Here is a 25,352-nt window from a genome sequence, read left to right on the forward strand (position 1 = left end):
GCCTCTGATTTACAGCCGTTTATTATCCATCAAGCGTTTTTTTATGCGTTTTTGGAGCTGTTTTTCTATTGACACAATGAAAAATGGCTCCAAAAACAGCTAAAGAAGTGACATGCACTACTTTTTTACAGGGCGGTTTTTACGCGCTGTTTTTAAAAACGACCGCGTAAAAAATGACCCGTGGGAACAAAATGCAGTTTTTCCTATTAAAATCAATGGGCAGATGTTTGGAGGCGTTCATCTTCCATATTTTTAGCTGTTTTTCAGGGCGTTTATGGCCCGAAAAACGGCTGAAAATAGGCCATGTGAACATACCCTGAGGCTATGTTCACAAGGCTTATTTTCAGCCATTTTTCGGGCCGTAAACTCCCCAAAAAATGGCTGAAAATACGGAAGCTTAACGCCTCCAAACATCTGCCCATTGATTTCAATGGGAAAAACTGCATTTCTATAAAGAACAATTAAATCGCTCACTACAAAAAAAGTCTTGGTCTAGCTCCAGCCTAAAGCAGTGTTGTAGAGATCAACACCAAGACAAAATCTATAATCATATTGCTAATGAAAAGGGAATGTACTTTTTCACAAGCTATCAAGTTTTATCCTGTTGTTATATACCTGCCTTCATGCACACCTTTTCTGCACATTTGACAAAAAATATATTGCATACTGCTGATATAAAAATGTGAACATAGCACTAAGACACAGGATCACACAATTCAGAACACTCATTTTTTTTATTACTGTGCATGAGAAAGTCAGTTATAGTTGCAAAAACAGAACAGAGAAATTAAGGTGTTTTTGATCCATATATACAGTATGAATGGTGTTCCCTAGATATACGAGACTGAAAGTCAGTTTACAGGGAAGAGCTAAGAATTCAGTTTTTACCTGTAGGCGTGTCAATCTCTCTACATCCCCACAATTGTACCTAACTTAGGTCTCATGATGCTAATAACACTGGGCTTTAAAGAGGCTCTGTCACCAGTTTAAGGCCTCATGCACATGACCGTAGCCATGTGCACGGCCGTGATTTTCGGGTCACCCGCAATCCGCCCGCAATTTGCTATGAGCCTGGACCGCAGAACATGGCTGTAATAAGACTTGCCCGTTCTTTCTGCGGTCCGGGCTCCTGGGCCATGCATGGACCGTGGAAACCATAGGAATGAATGGGGCCGCAATTCTCCCGTGGATTTTCGGGGGAATTACGGCCGCAAAAGCAGGTTCGTGTGCCTGGGGCCTAATACTTCTCTATCTCCTATCTAATCTAATAAATGCTTTTATGCTGATAACTATTGTGTTGTTTTTTGAAAAACTTTTATTATTGACAAAGATCTGATGACCAATCAGCGTCATACACTTCTCTTCATTCATGGCCAGCTTTATTCACAGCACAGCGTGATCTCGCGAGATCACTCTGTGACGTGACTTCCTCCTGCAGTGCCTTCACCAGATCGACGGGAGAATAACCAGACATCTCTCCAGCCGTGCCAGGACTGCTGCTGAGGAGGATAATCGTCTTGGCACGGCTGGAGGCGATGTCTTGTCATTCTCCCGTCACTCCGGTGAAAGACCTGCGGGAGGAAGTCAGGTCACAGAATGAATGAAGAGAAGGGTATGACGCTGATTGGTCAGCGTCATATACTTTTCTTTACAACGCCAACTTGGTTAAAACGAAAAGAAAAACGCACAGTTAAGCATTTAGAAAAGATTATTGTAACTCTAAAAATGATCAGAACTTTGTCAAGAATAAAACTTTTTTAAAAGATGTTGGTGCAGATTCGGGGCAAATACGCAACGAATCTGCACCAACATTTGCATATTTGACAGGTAATTCAGACGTTGCAGATATCACAGCGGACTTGCCACAGATTTCAGTTTTTGCATTGCAAAGGCTGAAATCCGCAGTGAAATTCCGCTGCTTCTCCGTAACATAATGTGCATGCTGCGGAAGGTAAATTCTGCACTGCAGCCTAATTTCCGCACAGTTTATTTCCGCAACATCTGAACTAAGTTTCCTAAAAATGTATAGAAACAAATGTAAAAAACGGCTGCTGCAGAATTCCACTCCTGACTGTCCGCAGCGGAATTCAACAGCAATTCCACCACGTCTGAACGTGGCCATATAAATAAAAGTGCATGAAATTTGCATGTGAATGCCACTGAAATGTAGGGTATATGCACAGAATATACAAAGACTTACGCATGTTTCTGAAATTTGGCATTGCCATCCTAATCTGTCATGCATGTGCACCATTTTAGTTTTATTTAAAATAAGTAAGGGTGGATTCATATGAGATGTAATTTTGCCACAGAGATACTGCAGATTCATCATGCTTAATGCAAATGGGGGAATTCCGCAGAAAATATGTGTCCAAATCTGAATGAAAATCTGCATGTAAAATTACCCTGAGGCCAGGTTCCCACGTAGCATATACAATGCAGAATTTCCGCAACGTAATTCTGTGTGGAAATTCCACAGCATTTAAAGTAGCAGAAAAGTGGATGAGATCTTGAAAATCCCATGCCCACGCTCTGGAAAAAAACCGTAGCCAAAACGTTAATAAATCTATCTGCCTTGTGGAATTTAAACGCATAGCATGTCAATTAATGGTGAGTTTTCATTGCTTTTCTGTTGCAGGTTTTTCCCATTGAATTCAATGGGGATGCAAAACCCGCAACAGGTAGCCAAGTGTTTTGCGGCAGATTCGCATAATTTGCAAAAAATCTCAACACAGAAAAAAAAATCATACTTACCCAGAACTCCCTGCTTCTTCCTGCAGTCCGGCCTCCTGGGATGATGTTTCATCCAATGTGACTGCTGCGGCCAATCACAGGCTGCAGCAGTCAGATGGGCTGCAGCGACATCCAGGCAGATCAGACCGGATGGCAAAAGAGGGATGTGTCATCATGATAACGGTCAGTATTTTTTTTTCCCACTGCTGCATTTTGTGTCGGAAATTCTGGCCAAAAAATCACACCACAATGTGGTGTGGTTTTTCGGACGGAATGTGCTGCGGGTCCCAGGTCGAATACGCTGCGTCGTTTTTACGCAGCGTATCCGACCCATGGAAACACGGCATAAATCATGCAGCAGGGTCACCATGCACAAGACCGTAAAATTCATTCGTAATTACGGACCCATTCACTTCTATTGCCCACGGACACCTCGTATATTTACGGGAAGGCGTCCGCGCCGTAGAAAGGCTCTGCAAAAGATAGGACATGTAATAATTTTTTCTTTTTACGGACCGTGCTCCCATACTTTATATTGGAGCATGGCCCGCAAATGCAGGTGGCTGTCCGCGGCCGTCAGGACAAGAACTTGTTAAGATTGAAGACCCTGAGCCCATTACTAAAGTTTGGAAAATCTGTGTCCACTTACTCAACTTATGTACACTACATTTATTTATATACTGTAGGTTGTACTATTATGTTTAAATTCTGCAATATTTACGACTTCAACTTTTTCCTGTAGAACTTCCAATCCCAAAACAGATTTTAATACTATTATGCAGAAAGAAGTACATTTCCTGGATTTTGAAACCTCAAAAAATGGACCAAAAACAAATAAAACAGTAAGTGAATATTTTCTTCTTTACATCATTCACCCCCTTCTATAGATACATGTCAACTGTAATGATGGGGGTAGGGAAACGGACAAGTGAGCCCTAATCTACCCGCCACTCTGTCCCTGCCTACTTGCAACGAACCGCCCTAGGCGACGGGGTACAACTGGGCGGCGGTCCCTACGCTCAGTAAGTGCACGAGACAAACAGACAAGGGAACACAAAGTAGAGGGAAAGGGGCAGTTGCCCACGGCAACACCGTGAGCAACAAGAGTGGTGAACGAGCCGAGTCAAACCAGGAGTGCACGAGGTACCAAACGCAGAGCAGGAGAGTAGCCAGTAAGCCAGGGTCAGTATGGAGCAGGATCAAATAATTAGAAGCTGTAGCTGGGCCAGGAAACCACACGAGAAGAATCACAAGCAAAAGAGGAACAGGAAAGGCAGGTATAAATAGACAGAGGCCGGGAGCTAGCTCCGTCTGGCCAGGCTGCGATAGGTTCTCCCACTCCTAAGCCTGCCATCCTGAGTGGTGGAAGATGGGGTCAGTCTCAGAGACATAGACTCAGGTGCAGACTGATTACCTATGGGCGTATACACAGAAGTTGTGCCTGGCAGATCCTTTACATCAACTGTTTGCTTTAACCATTCTCACATTCTGTTTTGTTATCCATAATGTTATTATCTAGGTAGCTGCAAATGAAGGACAAAGCTCAGGGAGAACTGAAGTGTCTAAAGTGAATTTTCCACTCTCTTATAAAGTTTGTCACTCCGATGACTTTTTTGTTAGCACAAGCCATGAAAGGTAACTAAACGTTATTTAATTATATCACAATAATCAAACGTAAAGTTGAGTTGTATTTGGGACAACAGCCATCAGAAATTTCGGGGCCCTTACAGTGAGATTGGTCAGGGTCCCTGGAGGTTTAACGTTTGAGCCTTTAGAGGGAGAGAAGTGAGCAGAATGGTCAACGGGAAGCATAGTAAGGCTTTGTTCACACATGCGTTGTATAATCCGTTAGTTTGATACATTTTTAAATTAGTGGATGTTATAAAAATAACGGATGGTAAATTGTCAGTTTTTTTAAAGGATTAGGCCTCATGCACACGACCGTAGCCGTGTGCACGGCCGTGATTTTCGGGTCGGCCGGCTGCGGACTGTCAGCCGCAGGCCGCCCGCACATGCACATGGCCGCGGCCATTGTTTTCAATGAGCCCGGACCGCAGAACCGGGCCGTAATAAGACATGCCCGTTCTTTCTGCGGTCCGGGCTCCCGGGCCGTGCACGGACCGCAAAGACTACGGTCGTGTGCACGGCCCCATAGAAAAGAATGGGGCCGCAATTCTCCCATGGATTTTCGGGGGAATTGCGGCCGCAAAAACACGGTCGTGTGCATGAGGCCTTAGTTTAATGCATCCGTAAAAAAAACTGATAAAAATGGATGCTTATTCTTGTCATTGTGTAACGGATCCGTTTTTTTGGCACCCTTTTTTGTTCAGTTGATAGTCTGTTGCTAGGCTCTTATCTTAAATATTTTTTTCCTTGGGGACCTATAAATGAGTAGTGTACATGAATATGAGTACATTCATCAATTCACACCATTATGGCAAAGCTAAAAAAATTAATTTTCTCACCAAGCTTGATGTAGATACAGCTACAAAATGGCAATAGAATGTCTGCTGGGGGTCACTTTCAGTTTCTTCCTATCACTAGAGGTCTTTTCCTGTCAATAGAGTTTTAATTGATTTGCAAAATGCTGTCTGTAAATGGGCAGAGCAAAAAAAAGGCTTCTTTAACCGATGAAAAAAACTGATGCAAACGGAACGTCAGAATGGGACCCTAATGTGAACGAAACCTTAGACATCCGTTTTTTTGAACGGACAAAAAAGTCTTGCACTTTTCACTTTTATATCCTTCAAAAAAACGGATGACTACCACAACGGAAGCAAACGGTAGCTAATGGATGCAAATAAAAATCCCATTGATTTCAATGGGATTTTTAACGGATCCGTTTTTATCAGTTAGGGCCGGTTCACATCAGCGTTCACTTTCCGCTCAGGGGTTCCGTCGGAGGTTTCCGTCGTGGAACCCCTCAACCCCTCAGTCGACTGCGCTATTGATTCCGTCGTAAAAAAACGGAAATCTGCCGGAACGGTGACAAACGTGAACCATTAGCAATGTTTCCATCACCATTGATATCAATGGTGATGCAAACGGAAGCTAAGGTTTCCGTTTAACTTTCCGTTGAGGGGTTCACCCGACGGAAACCTCCGACAGAACCCCTGAACAGAAAGCCAATGCTGATGTGAACAGGCCCTTATTTAGATATAAAAACAGATCAGAGTAACGGATTATACAACGCAAGTCTGAATTTAGCCTAAGCTGCTACAACTGTTTTCAAAGGGGTTTTCTGAAATATTAAAATTCGTTCAATAGGGATTTATTTTTAAAGTTCTATCAGTATTAAACATAATTTAAAAAAAATCTGTCAAAAGGTTTATACTGCTGTATCTGAGGGCAGCATAATGTAGTGTCAGAAACCCTGATTTCAGTGATGTGTCACTTGTCAATATGGTGTAGTTTTCATAAATTCACAGTTTAATCAGGTGCAGCGCGAGCCGAATGTCCTCTCCGTGATGTACGCGCACTAAGGCTGGGTTCACACGACCATGTTACGGGTCTTCCGGCCGAAATACGTTCCGTACATTACGGACGTAACATGGTCGTGTGAACCCAGCCTAACTCTGTAGTCCTTTATATTCAGTAGATGCGGACTAATCCCACCCAACCCACTGAATAACAGCTTCTCTATGCACAGCAATAGGGAGAAAGCTGTAAATCAGTGGCAGGGGGAGCACCCTGCGCTCAGCTCGCGCTGCACCTGATAAACAGTCATTTTATGAAAACGACACCATATTCACAAGTGACAAATCTCTCAAATTAGGTTGTCTGTCAATACTTTATTCTGCCCTAAATCATAAAGAACATCACTCTCTTACCCACCTCTCACCTACCCCTTCTCATATACAGTGTATGTGTGTGTGTGTGTATATATATATATATATATATATATATATATATATTACACACACATACATATACAGTTAGGTCCAGAATCATTTGGACAGTGACACAATCTTCATGATTCGGGCTCTGCTGCCACCACATTGGATTTGATATGAAACCACTGAGATGTAATTGAAGAGTAGACTTTCAGGTTTAATTAAAGGGGTTGAACAAAAATATCCTGTGAAATGTTTAGGAATTGCAACCATTTTTCTACACAGCCGCCTCATTTCAGGGGCTCAAAAGTAATTGGACAAATTAACATTACCATAAATAAAATGTTCTTTTTAAAATACTTTGTAGAGAATCCTTTGCAGGCAATGACTGCCTGAAGTCTGGAACCCATGGACATCACCAAACGCTGGGTTTCCCCCTTTGTGATGCTTTGCCCGGCCTTTACTGCAGCTTCTTCAGTTGTTACTTGTTTGTGGGTCTTGTCTTTCTGCCTTAAGTTTTGTCTTAAGCAAGTGAAATGCATGTTCGATCGGGTTGAGATCTGGTGATTGACTTGGCCATTGCAGAATATTCCACTTCTTTGCCTTAAAGAACTCCTGGGTTGCTTTCGCAGTATGTTTTGGGTCATTGTCCATCTGTACTGTTAAGCGACGTCCAATCAACCTTGCTGCATTTGGTTGAATCTGAGCATAAAGTATATCTCTGAACACTTCAGAATTCATCCGGCTGCTTCTGTCTTCAGTCACATCATCAATAAACACTAGTGACCCTGTGCCTTTGGCTGCAATCATGCCCATGACATCACACTGCCTCCACCATGTTTTACAGAGGATGTCATTAGCCGTTCCAAGCCTTCTTCAAACTTTCTTCCTCCCATCATTCTGGTACAGGTTGATCTTAGTTTCATCTGTCCAAAGAATGCTGTTCCAGAACTGGGCTGGCTTCTTTAGTTGTTGTTTGGCAAAGTTTAATCTGGTCTTTCTATTTTTGAGGCTGATTAATGGTTTACACCTTGTGGTGAACACTCTGTATTTGCTCTCATTAAATCTTTTCATTATGGTAGACTTAGATACTGATACACCTACTTCCAGGAGAGTGTTCTTCACTTGGGTAGATGTTGTGAAAGGGGTTTTTCTTCACCATGGAAAGGATTCCGTGGACATCCAGGCCTTTTTTTCATGAATGTACCAAACTGTTGATTTGGCCACTCCTAACATTTCTGCTATCTCTCTGATGGATTTCTTCATTTTTTTCAGCCAAACAATGGTCTGTTTCACTTGCATTGAGAGCCCCTTTGACCTAATGTTGTTGGTTCACAGCAACAGCTTCCAAATGCAAATGCCACACCTAGATTTAACTCCAGACCTTTTACCTGCTTAATTGATTATGGATTAATGAGGGAATAGTCCATGCAGTCCATTAAATAGCTTTTAAGATAATTGTCCAATTATGTTTGGTCCCTTGAAAAAGAGGCAGCTACATATTAAAGAGCTGTAATTGCTAAACCCTTCCTCAAATTAGGATGTGAGTACCCTCAAATTAAAGCTGAGAGTCTGCACTTTAAGCCCATATTGATTATATAACTGTATATTCAATATGTTTTGGCAAACAGCTAAAATGCCAAAACTTGTGTCACTGTCCAAATAATTCTGGACCTAACTGTATACATATATATATATATATATATATATATATATATATATATATATATATATATATATATATATATATATATCATAGTTGGCAACTTTTGAAAAATGTTTCCAGGGACACTTAGTGTGTGGCTTCTTCGATGGGTGTGGCTTGTGGGTTTGGCTTATATTGGTGTGGCCCATCTGTTCCCTCTGCAGATAATGCCACAGGGCTCTCTGTAAATAATTCCACACACCCCCATAGATAATGCCACAGTGCACTCTGTATATAATGCCACAGTGTCCTCTGTAAATGGTAACACATGCCCTCTGTAGATGGTGCCACAGTGCCCTCTGTAGATGGTGCCACAGTGCCCTCTGTAGATGGTGCCACATTGCCCTCTGTAGATAGTGCCACACACCCCACCTAGATAATGCCAAGGTGCAGTCTGTAGATAATGCCATAGTGCCATCTGTAAATAATGCCAGTGCCCTCTGTAGATAGTGCCACATACACCCCCTTGTAGATAATGCCACACACAACCCCTTGTAGATAGTGGCCACTGGGGTGAGTGAGACCTGCGGCCATCAGCGCTATACACCCTCTATTGATAGCGCCACACATATATCCTCCCTATAGATAGTGCCAAACACCCCTATAGATAGTGCCACACACATACCCCTATAGATAGCGCCACATCCCCTCCCTGTGGATAGCTCGATTGTGGCTCCCTCTAGGAGTGGAATCTCCAGCCAGAGCGTTGCCGACGCTCTGGTCAGGGATTTCTCTTCTGGAGGAGCCCCTGACGTCACTGTCCATATATGATTTTGTGGATATATTTTTTTTTGAGCCACCTCCAGGAGTCGATTCTAAATGAAAAGTTAGAAGATTTAATCTAAATTAACTTTTTTTCAATCGAGCATATTGCGCCCGTAGCGAACAGTCACTGAACTAACACTAGGACCTCTGCAGTTCCACTGAACCAAACTTAGATCACCATAGTGTTCCTTGGTGATCCATTCAATTTAGTAGAACTGCAGAATGTCCGGGTGTTGGAGCCATAATACATCAATTGGAATGCAGACCTATCATGACGGTGTGAAACTGATTTTAGCGGTCTACGTACATACACTACTCAACATTAAAATTGCAACACCAAGAAAGACAAGTTTTGGAATTGTGGAAATCACAGGATCGATAGACATGTTACTAACAATGATAAAAAAATAAAAAAAATGTTCCAAACATCTTGATTTATTCAGTATCAGGTATGAGCGTCACACACAGAAATAAACACACTTACACGCCTTGGCATGCTTTCAATGAGGTTATTAAAAGTAGTCTGAGGAATGTTATGCCACACTGAATGCACTTGGGCACGCAAATCATCAAGATTGTCTGCTTGCAGCTCCCTTTGCATACCTCAAATGAACACTAGAAGGGGTCGGCTATCGTGCATTATGCCACCTCACACCATAATCCCGGGATTAAGACCGATGTGACGTTCCCTTGTGAAGGCCTCTTCATGGCATTGCCCACATGGTCTCCAGACCAATCACTAGCTATCATTGCGTTTAAGACTAAAGCGGGACTCATCACTGAAGAGGATAGACCTCCATTCCAGCCTCCATTGTCGTCTTGCTGTGCACCAGGATAGCCTTTAAGAGCGGTGGCGTGTGGACAATGGAACACCTGTAGCTGGACATTTGGCTCGTAGCCCAATGTCGTGCAAACGCCTTTTGATGGTTTGTGTCGACACTGGTTGCCACCCTAGGCTTGGGATGTGATGTCCAATTTCACTCGTAGTACAGAATGAATCACTATACGCTATTCTTCCAATCAGACGATCCAGCAATGGAGAGACTTGTCTATGCGCACCTCTTGCTGTTATTCCCATTCGTTGTTGTTCTCTCAACCTCCAGGACACACAACGTTGAACAGTGCTGACATCTTGGCCTAGGCGCGTAGCGATAAGCTGAAGTGATAAACCAAGGTCTCCCAATTCAATGATTCTGTCCCTCTCAATTTGCGGCAAGTGGCGATAACTGGCACGTCGACAAACAGGAGAGGCATCGCACAATCATACCATACCACTTGATCCGATTTTTGATGTTTCATGCGACTAAAAAACTTTGCTTTCTAGCTGGCTTTTATGCCTCTCCCAGATTGGAGCTAGGTGCTTGAAATTTTGATCATTTGTAGATCTTAGTGACACCTGCTACTTCCTCGATTTGCATAATTTTACGGCTTGCCCTTCTTGGTGTTGTAATTTCAATGTTGAGAAGTGTATATCTCATCTATGGCTGTGTTGGATGTAAAAAAAATTGATTCGGCCCCCAGTATCTTATTTCATAGTATGGAAATTCTTCAGCACATATATTACAAACCATCCTATGCTTTGTACAGCTACATGTATTTACACAATCCTGAAAAGCACATTTGGGTGACAACAACGTTACTACAATAATGGTGTCCTTTGGAGTTACTACAGTGTATTAATGCATTTGTTTACAACTTTCGTTAGGTGGCATTCAAGTAGTGTGATTTAAAAGTATAAGGTTATTTTCAATGTTTTCTTCTTTTTGTGTTTTAGTGAAAATCAGGATGAAGAAACACAGGCATTTATTAAAATATTTGATGGAATATTTTAACCTCCTATTTGGTAACTCCAATCATACAAGCAAGGATGTGGAAGTATGGACTTAATCCAGTTATTGTTCCTGGCCAGAAACCAGTTGATGTTGATGCAGAAGTATATTACGAGGCCATTGATGGGTCTTCTTTTTTCACAAAACCTGTGTAAAACTCTATACAGTACATATCAGTTATTGTGTTTTTATTACCTTTGTTCCCAATAATCTTTCAGACAGTAATATCATTAGGTTGTATTAGGCCGTTTGTTGCTCAGTACAATGCCGTGTTATGGAGAATAGATCCATGATAAAGCATCCGCTGAAACATGCCATAAACCTCCATGTGTTTACTTATGAACGTAGAGGAATATTTAGGTACAGTAAGGCACCATAGAATACTATGGCCCTGTTCACACTGAGTTTTTTTTGCAGGCAGTAAAATCTGCCTCAAAATTCCTGAAGGAATTTTGAGGCAGATTTTGACCTGCCTACACTCTCATTGCTGCATTTTTCGGCCTCGGCCATCAAGCAAAAAAAACGCGGTTCAAAAATGCTTTCTCTGCCTCCCATTGATGTCAATGGCAGGTCAGAGACTGAAACGCCTGAAGAAAGGGCATGTCGCTTGTATTTCCTGCGAGCGTTTTTTTCCGAAATCAATGGGAGTTGAATGTGGACGTTTTTTGCCACACTTTCTGCGGCAAAAAGCGTGGCAAAAAAACTCTGTTTGAACAGGGCCTAAGTGTGCCATATTAGGGCTCCATACACCTTGGTAGTTTTATGGAGCCGTAATACTGGAATCTAAAGAAATATCATATTGCTAGTGTGTAGTTGCTTTAACCAAGTTCTAGGTTCAAATAGAGTTTAGTGATCTTGATGTGCAAAATCTAATTTTCATAGAAAAATATGTGTAAGGCCGCTTTCAGATGGCCGGAATATAGATGTATATTAATGCCCATATATGGCCACAATACCAGAACTTCCGCGGCTCTACTTATTTGAATTTAGAACCTTATAGCGGACTCAGACGCAATGTGCTTACATGCGATGTTGCTGCAATTTTGGTCTAAACATACTCACATTTGGATAGAATAGTTAAATGTAAATTTCAGTTTTTTAAATGAATCAATTAAATACAGTTTCCATCTTATTTGAAATGTGCTTTCAAATGTGTTTATTCACCTTTTTCCTGCATTAGCAATATTCATTCATTTAAATAGTGTTTGTAAGCATTGCACCTTTATTGTTAGCATTAGCATAGAAACCACTTTGTTATGGTTTGTTATGGTTTTCGCGGTTTCTAAATAAATGAAGGCATCAGACCGCCTGTAAGCAATGTAAAATCTCAATAAAGTAACTTTAAAGTGTTAATGTATTCATCTAATTCACGTTAAATGAGGATTAGGTGGGGTGGGCTAAGCCTGTTCCTAGAGACTGCATGGTATAAATAAATCTCTTCAGAATAATGGAAAAGTACCTCTGAAAAGTATTGTAAATGGTGATATTTAAGCTCTTGTTACAAAAGAGCAATGTGTTCTGAATTATGGTATAATTTTCTACAATGGTATTCAATGTTAACAACATGTTCCAAATGTTAGTTTTAAGCATGCAATTTAATCACGCCACATTTATAATCATAAACAGCCGAAGAGTTTCTTACCCCAAATCAATGACACTTTATTCCAGTATTAAATTCTTGGTTTTAAAGGACATTTTGTAAAAACTGTGTATAACAACATATTTAATTCTCAGCATAATATCTTTGGAAGTGATTATGTTTTTCCATACCTATTTACATGGTGATTATGATTATGCACATAATTAGGCTTCGTTCACATATCCGTTAGGGCTCTATTCTGATGTCGTTTTGACAGAATCAATAGCGTAGTCGACTACGCTATTGATTCCGCCAAAACAATGGAACCTTTGCACAACTAAGATAAATGGAAACCTATGGAAATCAATGGTGATGGAAACGGAAACCTATGGAAATCAATGGTGATGGAAACGGAAACCTATGGTTTCCGTTTGTGTCAGTCAGGGCTCTGTTCTGACGAAAACCTCCAACGGAACATCAGAATAGTGCCCTAACGGATATGTGAACGAAGCCTAACATGGTAGTTTTAAAATATTCGATTAGTTATGATGCCAAATTTGTAGCTGTTTTTGTTCAGCAATACCTAGTTATAAATGGAATCGTTTATTGCAGAATACTTTTTTGCAACTTGGTGAATGGGCATCTACCTCACAGGAAAATAACTATTGGATTCAATCCAGAGTCTTTAACAGGAAGTGTATTAGTCACATAACTGCTAACACCTATGAACTTAGTTAGTTAACTGGTGGTGCATTGCAAGGGAATACCGAACTATCGTATAATAATCAGCAGGTTAGTGGTTCCTTAGGCCCCTTTCACATCACATTCGGAACATCCGCTCTATTGCACATTTATTTGATCTAAAAGGAGAAGACCCTGGCACAAGGGAGAGAAAAACATTCACCAAGATCCAAACAACTTTCGATCACGTAGTGTACATAAGAGTGGATCTCCCGAACATTATGTGAAAGGGATTTAATAATGCAGGATTTAGCTGAGTGATTCTACTAACTGGGGGTGTCAGTGGGCAGTCTCACAAAGGCCGATTTAACACTGGCATAAAACGGCTGCATTTTAGCGTACGTATTACAGATTGAACATCACAGTTCCAAGCTTAAAACAAACGTAACCAACAAAAGGTTAGGGACCTCTGTGCTAACATATTCTGCAGTACTGTACACAGAATGCATTTACTGTATTCTGTGCCCCCAATGGAGCTCACAATATTAATTCCCATATGCATGTGTATACACGCTAAAGCCAGCCATACACAAGTGTTTTTTTTACAGTTAAAAGGGCAGATTTAGACAATTTTCTGCCGAATGTTGGCTCCTTTTTCGTGACATGAACGAGCATGACAAAACCTGACCATTATCGGGTGCAGTCCTTTAAAAGTCGTTAAGGGCAAATGACAGATGTGTCCCATCAAAAGAAGCCAGGACCAGGCCACAGATCAAGGCAGAGATCGATCAGCGATTTGTTATTTTTAATTTATGGAGTTGTGGTCCAAAACGAAAACCATCCAGACCAAGCGTGAATGACAAGTCGTTCAGAAAACGGCAGTCTGAAATCGTTAATATATGGTCAGAATAAGACCTGTTTCACATGGCCTTAAAGAGGCTCTGTCCCCACATTATAAATGCCCTATTTCCTACATAAGGAGATCGGCACTATAATGTAGGTTACAACAGTGCTTTTTATTTTAAAAAAAGATCTATTTTCACCACTTTATTAGCGATTTTAGCTTTATGCTAATTAGTTTCTCAATGGACAACTGGGCGGGTTTTACTATTGACCAAGTGGGTGTTGTACAGAGGAGTGTATGATGCTGACCAATCAGCATCATACACTTCTCTCCATTCATTTAGTCAGTGCATAGGGATCCTTTTAGATCCTTATGTGCTGTCTTATACGAACACATTAAAGATACTGAAGTGTTTAGACAGTGAATAGACATTCCACGGGATGTCTATTCACAATCCCTGCACTTCGTTAATGTTTCTGTGGTAGTTACAGCAGAGCAAGCGTAATCTCGTTATAACCTGTCATTTACAGCGTGATCTCGCGAGATTACACTTGCTCTGCTGTAACTACCACAGAAACATTAACGAAGTGCAGGGATTGTGAATAGACATCCCATGGAATGTCTATTCACTGTCTAAACACTTCAGTATCGTTAATGTGTTTGTATAACACAGCACATAGTGATCTAAAAGGATCCCTATGTGCTGCCTAAATGAATGGAGAGGAGTGCATGATGCTGATTAGTCACTGATTGGTCAGCGTCATACACTCCTCTGTACAACGCCCACTTGGTCAATAGTAAAACACGCCCAGTTGTCCATTGAGAAACTCATTAGCATAAATCTAAAATCGCTAATAAAGTGGTGAAAATAGATCGCTTTTTTAAATAAAAAGCACTGCTGTCACCTACATTATAGCGCCCATCTCCTTATGTAGGAGATACGGCACTTATAGTGTGGTGACAGAGCCTCTTTAATAACGCCGCATCACTTGATCCCCCACAGTTTTACCGAACTGGACTTATATCACCGTAGGAATCTAAAGGGATCTAAGTCCAGTTCAGTAGAAACGCATAACAGAAACCCTGGTCTTGCAGCTATATTATAGCCATGCAAAACCGGCTTAAAACCAATTTTATAAAAAGGCAATTGACTTAAGGTTTGAACCCAGGTCTCCCGCACTGTACAGTTTGGCTGGGTTCACACGACCATATTAACGTCCGTAATGGACGGACGTATTTCGGCCGGAAGTCCCGGACCGAACTCATTGCAGGGATCCGGGCTCCTAGCATCATAGTTATGTACGATGCTAGGAGTCCCTGCCTCTCTGCAGGACAACTGTCCCGTACTGTAATCATGTTTTAGATCTAAAAGTAGTTCCACGGAGAGGCAGGGACTCCTAGCATCGTACATAACTATGATGCTAGGAGCCCGGCTCCCTGCACTGTGTTCGGTCCGGGACTTCAGTCCGAAATACGTCCGTCCATTACGGACGTTAATGTGGTCGTGTGAACCCAGCCTTTAGGTGTTGGGCAGTTCTATTATTTACATAAACGCATTCATTTACTGAAACAAAAATGGAGAAAAGAATAGATTATTATGTTAATTTTATAATATAACATAATTTTAGATGCATTACCTTGTGCTAGTTTTCCTAACTGCCAAATAAACCCACAAAGCAGCTCTAAACAGTGTGTCATTGCACTTATTCTGGCAGAGAACATTTGAAAATTCCCCAGGGTTCCAGCTTATATAGCTGAGATGTTTATCATATCATATTACTAACATAGCCTGCCAAGTGCAATCATCCATTTTTTGGGAAACTGTGTTTAGAAAATTGATTTTGAATATAATATATTTCATTGCACATATATAGTATAAATGGATCCAATTGCTTAAATAAAGTAGAAAATAAAAACTCTAGAAGTGCACATTGTAAAGAACATGTTTGTAATTTTACAGGAAAAGAAAAATTGGATATAGGCGCATTCTCAATGTAAATTACTCTTTTTTTTAAATGACAGTGGTGGGACTCCATTATTTACACATGGCATGGCATATGCCATCAATGTAAAAACTCCAAAAAAATACATAAGATCCCGATAGAAGTCAGAATCTCCCGATAGTCTATGAATGTTTTTCATTGCTCCCCTGACGTTTGAATGGAAAACATCGATCAGTCTTCATGGATTTTTCTTGTCCAATCTTTTTTGTTCCCCTGCAAATAAGTAGCAGCAGAGTTTTATCGCTCCTCACATTCGCCTGCTTGGCTGAATGTGCATGTTAATAGTGGAATCGGCACTGACAGATGTGAGCCAAATGATTGTTCAGCCAGAAGTTATCTTATGTTTATGGCTGGCTTTATTTCAGCACTGATGAATAATGGTGAAGGGGCTCTGGAGAAGTTTTATACAACATGTTAATCCAGAATAACTTAATATTGATTATGAATTTCAGAAATTGTGCATATTATTGTGAAAATTTACCTTAAACACATTTTTTGTGGAATTTCTGACATTTTTAGCACAAAAACCTACAGACATTGCCCCACAAAAGGGGAAACCAAGTGACATTAAGAAAAAAAAAATAGGGCCTGTTCACAACAGCGTTGCCCTTCCGTTGAGGGGTTCCGTCGCAGGTTTCCGTCAGGTTAACCTCTCAAAGGTAAGGCAAACGGAAACGATAGCTTCCGTTTCTCTCACCATTGATCTTAATGGTGACGGAAATGTTGTTAATGGTTTCCGTTGGTCACCATTGTGACAGGGTTCTGTTGTTTTGACGGAACCAATAGCACAGTCGACTGTGGAACCTTGTCACATTAGTGACAGACGGAAACTATTAGCTAGGTTTCCGTCACCATAGGGTTCAATGGTGAGGGAAACGGAAGCTGTGGTTTCCGTTTGCTTTTCCGCTGAGGGGTTAACCCGACAGAAACCACCGACGGAACCCCTCAGCGGAACACAGACGGTAATTTGAAAACAGCCTTACAAATAAAGTCAATAATCAGCAGGAAAATAAACAATCAACAAAAACTAGTGTGACCCAGCATAAAGTCCAAATATATCCAAAAAATAAGATAAAAACAAAGCAATATGTTTAAGACCAGGAGAATCTGTCTAAGGCTCTGTTCACATCTGAGTTGGGGTCCCGTTCTGACGTTCTGTCGGAGGTTTCCGTCAGAACTGGACCCTGAGCAGACAGAAACTAACACCTATGGAAACCAGAGGTTTCTGTCTCCGTCACCATTGATTTCAATGGTGATGGAGCCGGTGCCCCTGGTTTCCATTTCTCTCTTCGGTTGACTTGTCTGTCTTCAACAACCCATCCAATGGACATTAAATATAAAAAAATTAAAACTAGCAACACAGACCATAATACTCTTCTTTGATTCCGTTTTCTCCCATATCACAATCCACATGAGTGAAAAAATAAGTCTTCTATATCGGTTGCTCAAAATGTAAAAAAAAAAGGTTTTGAATTAGTTCAGTACAGTAAGAGGTGTAGATAATTCCTTTTTGCCTCTAGCGGGCACCTATAAATTTAGAACTGCATATGTACATAGTAAACACTAAACCTATATATATATGAAGGACTGAAAAGAGAATAAGCAGATAGAAAACATAAAGCTTTGTGCCTGGATATTTTTATTCAAGCTTCTGAATCAAAGAGGTTTAGAAAGAAGGCAGAGAAAACGAAGCCAGGTCCTTCTTAGGCTATGTTCACACGCTTAGCAAAAAACGTCTGAAATTACGGAGCTGTTTTCAAGGGAAAACAGCTCCTGATTTTCAGACGTTTTTTAAGCAAAGTCGGGTTTTTCGCAGCGTTTTTTACGGCCGTTTTTGGAGCTGTTTTTCTATAGAGTCAATGAAAAACGGCTCCAAAAACGGCTTAAGAAGTGACATGCGCTTCTTTGTCGCAGGCGTTTTTTTACGCGCCATTTTTCGAAAATGAGGCCTAAAAAAACGTCCCTTCGGAACAGAATGCCCCATTTCCCACAGAAATCAATGAGCAGATGTTTGGAGGCGTTATATTTACAATTTTTCAGCCGTTTTCCGGGACGTTTACGACCCGAAAAACTTCCGAAAACAGGTCGTGTGCACATACCCTAACACTTTACATAATTAACTTAGTAGACAGAGATTGCTAGGTCTTTTATTGCTGCCACAGCAAGTTCCCTCCCAGCCTGAGTTTGTATGATGGATGGGGAGGCAGAAAGGATGACTATAGGGTACACATATAGAAGACTTATTTTTTCACTCATGTGGATTGTGATATGGGACAGAACGTAATCAAAGAAGAGTATTATGGTCTGTGTTGCTAGTTTAAATTTTTATATATTTAATGTCCATTGAATGGGTTGTTGAAGACAGACAAGTCAAGAATGACACGACACGGACTCATTACAATATGTTATTTGTTTCTACATAATTTCTGATGCATTGAGTTTACATACAAAGACATACATATTCACAGGCTTATGGAAAATCTCCTTTAGAGTTGACTCTTTTTTTCTCAATGTATAATTCGCCATTTCTCTACCAAATATGAGCAAAACAGAATCTATACAATGAAAAAACTATAAGCCAGAGAAAAGATAAATTACACATTTCTTTTGTTATTTAAACAAAACTTTCAGACAATATCCATCTTTCAAACTCAAAACAATAGAATGTCTGGAAAAAACAATGTATTTTCTCTCACTCCACAATATCGGTGACAAATTCAGTTTATGGAATTTTATTACTAAGTGCAAATAATTCCCATAGTTGTAACAAACAAGAAACAGGTGCAGAGCTGAGCCTCATTTGCATATAAATGAAATCATTTCAGTGCAAGACAGAATATTAGAAAATATACATTTTTATGCCAAACTCCTGATAGACCCACAAATATTAAGGTTATACATTGCAATTTTGAAAAGCATGTTGCATATCAATGACAATGCCATATAACGAAAATCCAATTATATTTAGTCGGTTTCAGTGTAATCCACTCAAAGAAGATACATTTTAATAAAAACAAGTTGAAATACAACTGCTAAATAATTGTATTCACCGAGGTCAACAAGGTATATCAAGGCTGACACAAGTATTCTTTTGTTTTAGAAATTTCAAATTAAAATGGCTAAAAGTGGCTGATGGAAATATTTTAAAGATACAATATTATCACTTGTGTTTGAAAGGTGTCAGAACAGAGCTATACATTATATAATTAGCAAATCATCCTGGATTTTGAGACAAGAGTTTGTCACTTCTCTACTTGTGATTAATGTACATAAGGAAACATAAGTAATACTTCATTGAGAGGCAAACTTTCTGCTCAATGCAGTATCATTCTTCTAAGATAAATGATCTTTTATTGGGTGATACTGCTGCATGATAACATCTTGCTAATGGAATATCATGTGCATATGTCCAGAGGTGGTTATAGCTCTCAATTATCATACAAAGTACTATATATATATATATATATATATATGTATATAAATATAAATATATATATATATATATATATATATAAGTGGGATAAATATGAAAGGGTTTTTCCCGAAGACAATAATTTTTCACCTATCTACAGGATAGATAGCGGTCCCCAGCGGTCAGACCTCCACCGTTCAACGAGCTTCCCCATGTCCTCTATGTGAATGGAGCAATACTGTGCATGCCTGGCCACCGCTCCATTCACTGTCTATGGGACTCCCAGACATAGCCGAGTACAGCGCTCCGGAAGTCCCATAGACAGTGAATAGAGCGGTGGCCAAGTAAGCGCGGTGCCGCTCCATTCACATAGGGAACTCAAAGACAATGGTGGTCGATAGGGGTACCAGCGGTCGGACTCCCCACTGATTAGACTTCTATAATTTATCCTGTGTAGAGGTGATAAATGTAAAAAAAAAGGAAAATAATTCAGTGTGTGGTACCACACCGGTTGGTCTCTATACAAAAACTACACTTAGAACTATTTCTCCCATGTTCCAATATGTAAAGCCGGGCCTTATCCACTGTCTGGCATTTGTTCTTGCTTCGAAGGAAAAAAAATGAAAGAGAGAAAGAGCAAAGTTTAAATGGAACCTGTCGCTAGTTTTTAGGGCAGTAAACCACCAGCATGTTGTTATATTGCTGGGGTTTAGCGTTCTAAACATGCCCCTCCCAAAACTGTTGGTTTCAGCATTTTGTCTAAATAGAAGTTATAATGCAGGGTGTGCTAAATGTAAATTACCAGAGAAGCGATATGAGATTAATCCAACGGCTTTTAGCGCATTCTCTGTTGTCAAATGAAGCTGAGACCTGGACTCATCTCAGGACTCTTCACTGGTAATTTATATGCAGCGCATGTATTATAACTTCTTTTTAGAAAAATTGCTAAAATGGAAAGTTTTGTATGCAAAGCCCCAGCAATATGTCAGGCTGGTGGTTTAGTGCCCTAAAATTTAGTGACAGGTTCCCTTTAAGCTCATGGGCATACAATCAGTTCTACTGCTATGTTGGTTGTTGTCGATGCGTCATGGCTTCCATTTTTTAAAGAAAGTCTTGATAATCTGCCAAATCTGTCGTATGACATACCAGCGGACACCATTAACTTACATTTACTGCATGTAGAGCTATTTCTCCCGTCAAATTTAACAGAAAAGGAGCATCTGACGCAAATGTGAAAAGAGCCTAAGAAGTAGTGTCATTGTTGGTCATAGCTGCAACCAATCAGGTCATTTTAAATTGTGTCCTATTGGTGTAAATCGCGAAAATGATGTATGTGCAGTTTATTCATTCTTCTGCATTCCTGCATCGTTTATTGGGATCCTCAACCAAATGTTTTATTTCAAAGGCTCGCTTATCGCTTTTTAACTATGTTCGGCGTATGTGCTTCGCGCATATGCAAACATATCTATAGAGCCCCATGCACCGTGCATTTAGCAAAAGATTGTAAAACATTTAGGGTTTTTATAAAGTAAAAACAAATCTGTAATATTGTGGCGGAACATTATTCCCTAAATGATAGCCTAAACGTCTTTTCACGGCGGTTAATAAGAGTACTAGTGGCAGAGTGCCTGTGTTATATGCGACGCTGTGTCATAAACCGGCAATAACGGTTGTCGGGCTGTCTAAAGACGGCCAGGCTCCTTCTCTCTTGGCCGGGATAGGAGTTACCTCCGATTCTGGCTGTATAAACCCTTAGGTGTCGCAGCATCTAAGTGGTTTCAGAGGGAGGGGGTTCCCTCTGTCTCCCCATCGGTACCCCTGTGACACATTTGCGGATAGCATAGGCCACCCAGGTATACTATCAGTGTATGCCAGAGGCAGGGCCTAATAGAATGCCTGTCAGTTTACACTGACAGGCATAATACACTGCAACGCAGAAGTATTGCAGTATATTGTAAAAGTTATCAAAGTTCATCGTAGTGAAGTCCCATAGTGGGACAAAAAAAAAAAGAGTAAAAAATAGATTCATAAATTAAATAAATAAATGAAAACTCCCAAGAAAAAACACTTTTTCCCCTTACAAAATGCTTAATTATGAAATAATAAATAAAAAAAAGCTACTCATAATTGGTATTGCCACGTCTGTAACGTCCCAAATTATAAAACGATTATATTATTTAACATGCACAGGGAACGATATAAAAAAAGTAATATAAAAACTGCCAGAATTGCTGTTTTCTGTTCATCCTATTTTCCAAAAAAGGCAGGAAAAAGTGATCAAAAAGACGTACCCCAAAATTGTATTAAACTACAAGTCATTTTACAAAAATAAAGGCCCTCATATAACTACATCGACAGAAAAATGAAAAAGTTATGGCTCTTAGAGCATGATACAAAAAAAAACCGAATACTTTAAAAAAATGTAGTCAAACATGAACAAACTTTATAAATTTGGTATCACAACAACCCGCGGAATAAAGTTATTATGCTATTTATACCACACGGTAAATGGCGTAAATTTAAGATGCAAAAAAGCATGGTGGAATTTCAGGGTTTTTTTTCCATTACCCCTCAAAAAAAGTTATGTCTTTCTTAAAATGAGACAATCAAAAAAACGGAAAAAAATAGCTCCATCATTAAAGGGGTTGTCCGGGCATGTACAACTGATGACTTATCCACAGGATATGATCGGTTTGGGTCTGACACCAGGACCCCGCACCAATCACCTGCTCAGGCTGCCTCTGGGCAATGGATGTCCATGCCGGAAGCAGATGGCTCTGGTCCAGAATAGCAGCCAAGCTGCGGTACTGCAGCTCTGCTCTTATTCAAGTGAATAGGAGCAAAGCTGCAGTACCACAGCACGGCCACTATCCAGTGTACGGAGAAATCTTCTTATGGCTCCCAACGCTGCATACACTGCATAGCATGTCGGACCCCCACGATCATATCCTATGACCTTACTTGTGGATAGATCATCAGTTGTCCAAGCCCGAACAACCCCTTTAAGGCCCAAAATAGATAAATAGATGTGCCCCTATTGGCCATTGGCCACTTTAAACGAGCCAGGCTTCGGCCTTGTGGGACCACTGCTACATGTGAACGTAGCCTTAGTGTTTTCTTCTACTCTCATACATGTGTTACTCGTGTGAGAGTAGAAGAAAACACTGTTTCTGATGAGAGGATAAGATCATGGCTACAATTGTGTTGTACCATTAATGAGATTTACTACAGTAAGTGAAAATGCACCAGAGCCAGGGGAATACGATATAAATATATGAGTGTATTTTTCAAAGTATTGTGCTGCTCATTTTATGTAAATCCTGACTTCATTTCTCCATGTAATTTATTGTTGTCAGAGCTGCCAGACACAAGTAAATAAAAACTTTTTTTTAATGTAATTTTGGATTAAATAGGTTTTGATTATAATGCGCAGAGATTTGATGTGAGAATGAAGTGTAGTCTTAGAGAAATACAACATTTTATATTTTATATTAGGACACTAATAAATCTTAACATATATCCAATTAAAATAATACATTGATGCAGACTCTAATCCTCTTGGGTAAACATCTTTTTAGCATCTGAAGGAGTAGAAGAAATATAAGAATGCCAGTCAATAGCTTTGTCATATGCAAATTAGAATCATTCCCCTGAAAATAAAAAAACAAATTTCTTTGAGAATTATATCTTTGGTTTAAAATATACAGTTAGTGGTAATGTTATCTTATACCTTACAACAAAATTAGAAGGAAAATAGATATGTATTCCCTGCCCTTCTCCCCAACTAATAATCTAATGATACAAGAGAAACCTATAGTTTGTTTTATGACTATTGGATTTAACTCTCAAAATGTCTGAGACACGCCCATATAACATACAAGAGCAAGGCATGATTGTGGTTTTACTGCATAAGTCAACCCATTCTCGACCGCCCACAGTCCGAAGTGCAGGTCCCAAGTCTACAGCAAAGTCTTTTGAAGTTGCTGTAGAAAAGGCTTATGGGCACTCCAGTGAGCGCTCACGTGCTGAGCAGGAGCTTAGTGCAGCCTAGCGAATACAGCTGGGATCAGAGGAAACTCCGATCCCAGCTGTGGATCCCTTTGAACGGGAGGATCCGTGACCGCATCATGATCAAAGGGGACTCCCCTCTTTGATCATGTCAATTGGAGACTGGGGAACACTCTGCAGTCAGCCCTGGGGACCTAGAAAGGACCCCAGGGCTGTCTGTTCTGTAAACCTGTTTTTAGGGAACACTATGTGTTGCCCTAACAGCAGCCTGGGTCATAGTAATACATATACAGGAGTTTGCTAATACAGTATAAGTATAAAATAAAGTTGTAAAAAGTTATTCCTTCATGGGATTAAAAAAAGTAACAAAAAATGATAATAAATAAATGTCCACAAAAAAGTCATAATTTAGCATAACATATATTTTATTTCCCATAGATTACATTAAAAAAAAGACACAATAAAACGTAACTTTTAGTTATTATGAAAAAGGAGGGAGACCTTTAACCCCTTAATGACCAGCCTATTTTGGACCTTAATGACCAAGCTATTTTTTACGTTTTTCAATCGTCGCATTCCAAGAGCTATAACCTTTTTATTTTTGCGTCGACATAGCTGTATAAGGTCTTGTTTTTTGCGGGACAAGTTGTATTTTTTAATAGCACCATTTTTAGGTACATATTATTTATTGATTAACTTTTATAAACTTTTTTTTGGGGGGGGGAATAGAAAAAAATCTGAAATTTCGCCACTCTTTTTTGCGTCCTAAATCTACGCCGTTTACCGTGTGGTATAAATAACACAATAACTTTATTCAGAAGGTTGTTACGATTGCAACGATACCAAATTTGTATCGTTTTTGTATGTTTTACTACTTTTACACAGTAAAAACGCTTTTTTTTCTAAATTATTTGTTTTTGTGTCTCCATATTTGAAGAGCCGTAACGTTTTTATTTTTTCGCCGATGCAGTTGTATGAGGGCTTTTTTTTTGCGGGACGACTTGTAGTTTTTATTGGTAACATTTTGGAGTACATGCGACTTTTTATTACATTTTTTTAGTCAGTATTCACAGAAAACAGCAATTTTTCCATAGTTTTTTATTAATTTTTTTTACCGTGTTCACCGTGCGGGTTAAATAATGTAATAGATTTATAGTCGGGGTCGTTACAGACGTGGCGATACCAAATATGTGTAACTTTTTAACTTTTTTTTTTTTTATAGGAAAGCATTTTGTAAGGGGAAAAGCTGGGTTTTTCATTTTTTTTCACATTTTTTTTTCAATTAACTTTATGAAACTTTTTTTTCACTTTTTTACTAGTCCCATTAGGGGACTATAATATGCGATTCTCCGATCGCTATTATAATACACTGCAATACTTTTGTATTGCAGTGTATTACTGCCTGTCCGTTTAACACGGATAGGCATCTGCTAGGTCATGCCTGCGGCATGATCTAGCAGGCATTCACTCCAGGCAGACCTGGGGGCCTTTATTAGACCCCCGGCTGCCATTAGAGACACAGACACTCGGCGATCGTATCGCCGGGTGTCGGCGGGAGAGAGAGGGAGCTCCCTCCCTCTCTCCAAAACCACTCAGATGCGGTGCTCGCTATTGAGCACCGCATCTGAGGGGTTAAATGTGTGAGATCGATACTAATATCGATCTCACACGGCAGAGCAGGGACGCTCCCAGCCCTCAGCTGCCTCTAGCAGCTGAGAGCAGGGAGATCTGACAGCTCCCTGCTCTGTAAACTTATTCCGATGCCGCGACGTAAAAAGTCTATGGCATCGGAATAAGGCCCGTTAGTGACCGACGTAGAAACACGATGGGCCGGTCACTAACGGGTTAAAAAAAGAAACATGTAATCATGTTTCACACAGACAGACAGAGAGCGCTCTGCTGAACCACCAGTCTTTGTGAGTTCTCGCGGGAGGGAACACAGCGCAAGCCGCCCTGACAC

General features: G+C 40.2%; 1 protein-coding gene across 3 annotated transcripts in view; it reads left to right on the plus strand.

Annotated features, from left to right (window-relative positions):
* The window catches only part of HFM1 (helicase for meiosis 1), a 181,811-nt gene extending 169,593 nt beyond the window's left edge, over positions 1-12,218 (plus strand). For all 3 annotated transcript variants that reach the window (XM_075833227.1, XM_075833229.1, XM_075833228.1), the window contains exons 37-39: positions 3,476-3,575; positions 4,253-4,368; positions 10,811-12,218. In XM_075833227.1, coding sequence (XP_075689342.1) covers positions 3,476-3,575; positions 4,253-4,368; positions 10,811-10,868 — 274 coding nt within the window. In that variant the 3' untranslated portion in view covers positions 10,869-12,218. The remainder of the gene's footprint in view (positions 1-3,475; positions 3,576-4,252; positions 4,369-10,810) is intronic.
* Positions 12,219-25,352: the final 13,134 nt, after the last annotated feature.

The sequence above is a fragment of the Rhinoderma darwinii genome, chromosome 7, assembly GCF_050947455.1.
Source record: "Rhinoderma darwinii isolate aRhiDar2 chromosome 7, aRhiDar2.hap1, whole genome shotgun sequence".
NCBI classification, from domain to species: Eukaryota; Metazoa; Chordata; class Amphibia; order Anura; family Rhinodermatidae; genus Rhinoderma; species Rhinoderma darwinii.